The 1,301-nt window shown below is 42.3% G+C and overlaps 1 protein-coding gene across 1 annotated transcript; it reads right to left on the reverse strand.

Annotated features, from left to right (window-relative positions):
• Positions 1–856: 856 nt before the first annotated feature.
• LOC114029377 (biogenesis of lysosome-related organelles complex 1 subunit 2-like) lies at positions 857–1,201 on the reverse strand. Its single transcript, XM_027843779.1, has one exon. It carries the CDS (start codon positions 1,199–1,201, stop codon positions 857–859), a length of 345 nt encoding a protein of 114 aa, XP_027699580.1.
• Between the last annotated feature and the right edge of the window lie 100 nt (positions 1,202–1,301).

Consider the following 1,301-nt stretch of genomic DNA (forward strand, 5'->3'; position numbering starts at 1 on the left):
TGGATTTGTTTTATAATTTCTTGATTTCTCATAAAGTCACTAGCTTCCAATTGCTCTATTCTAATTTTTAAGGAAGTATTTTCTTCAATAAGCTTTTGAACTTCCTTTTCCATTTGGCCAGTTTTGCTTTTTAGGGCATTCTTCTCCTCATTGGCTTTTTGGACCTCTTTTGTCACTTGGGTTAGACTAGTTTTTAAATTGTTATTTTCTTCAGTATTTTTTGGGTCTCCTTTAGCAAGCTGTTGACTAGTTTTTCACAATTTTCTTTCATCACTCTCATTTTTCTTCCCAGTTTTTCCTCTATTTCTTTTTTTTAAAGGGTCATAAGTTGGCATTTATTATTGAAGTTGAAGAACAAGTTATAAGGGGGGTGGGGGGGGAGTCCAGGGGGAGAAGGAAGAAGGGAGGGGACCGGGAGCCAAGAGCCACTCCTGTGTCTGCTCCAGACAGGGTTGATCCTGATTTCTGAACCTTGGTCCAGGGCACACAATGAAGCACATGATAAGATGAGGTTCCAGGGGCTACAGGTTTAGGAAACATCAAGAGGTGGCCAAAGTTACCCATCCAATCAGAGGTGAGGGCTGGGATTCTCCTTGGATCAGCAGCAACACTTCCTTTTAGGAACTGAAGCAAATGATAAGTTCCATCCCACTTATTTCAGTTCTCATTCTTGTAGTTAAAGTCTTTGTGCTAGTGAATTCTTTCATCACCTCTCTAACTTCTTGTACTTTGCTTCTGAATAGATGGATCCATTTCAGCCAATTAAAGACAACTCAAGAAGGTTTTCAATGTTAGTTCTTAGTGAAAGTGAGGATATGGAATAAGCACTCTGGTATAACAGTGGTTAACAAATGTATCAGCTTCCCAATTTCTTTGAATATGCATCCAACTTGTAAGCTGCCTGCTCAAGAGCTGCTACTTGCAGCTCCTCAATTAAAGTGATCTGATCCAGATAAGGCTGAAGTGCTGCATATTTCTGGTTTAAGTCCTTTAGGTTTCTACTTATGTTTACTGCAATATCTTTCATTTCTAGATACTTCGGGCTAGTCAGTTTGTTGATATTTTCTGGAAGTTTATAGTCTTCACTGGTGGCTGTCAGCTCACCTATTAGGTACGTGACCATTTTGGAGAACCTGTCCTGGCATAGCCCTGTGATGTCCACCTTGGCCAGCTCCATGGTCTCCTCAGCCGTCTCCACCATAGCATCATCTAGGCCAGGGAAGGGAAGGAAAAAGGATGGAGGGAAGGATGGGGATGGGGGGGAAGGGAAGGGAGGGAGGGAGGGGAGAGGAGGAGAGGGG

This window comes from Vombatus ursinus, unplaced genomic scaffold (assembly GCF_900497805.2).
Source record: "Vombatus ursinus unplaced genomic scaffold, bare-nosed wombat genome assembly UNPS02014928.1, whole genome shotgun sequence".
NCBI lineage: Eukaryota > Metazoa > Chordata > Mammalia > Diprotodontia > Vombatidae > Vombatus > Vombatus ursinus.

Bases quoted from the DNA above. Each gene is read 5' to 3' on its own strand.
- LOC114029377 (XM_027843779.1), bottom strand. From the start codon at position 1,201: ATGGTGGAGACGGCTGAGGAGACCATGGAGCTGGCCAAGGTGGACATC.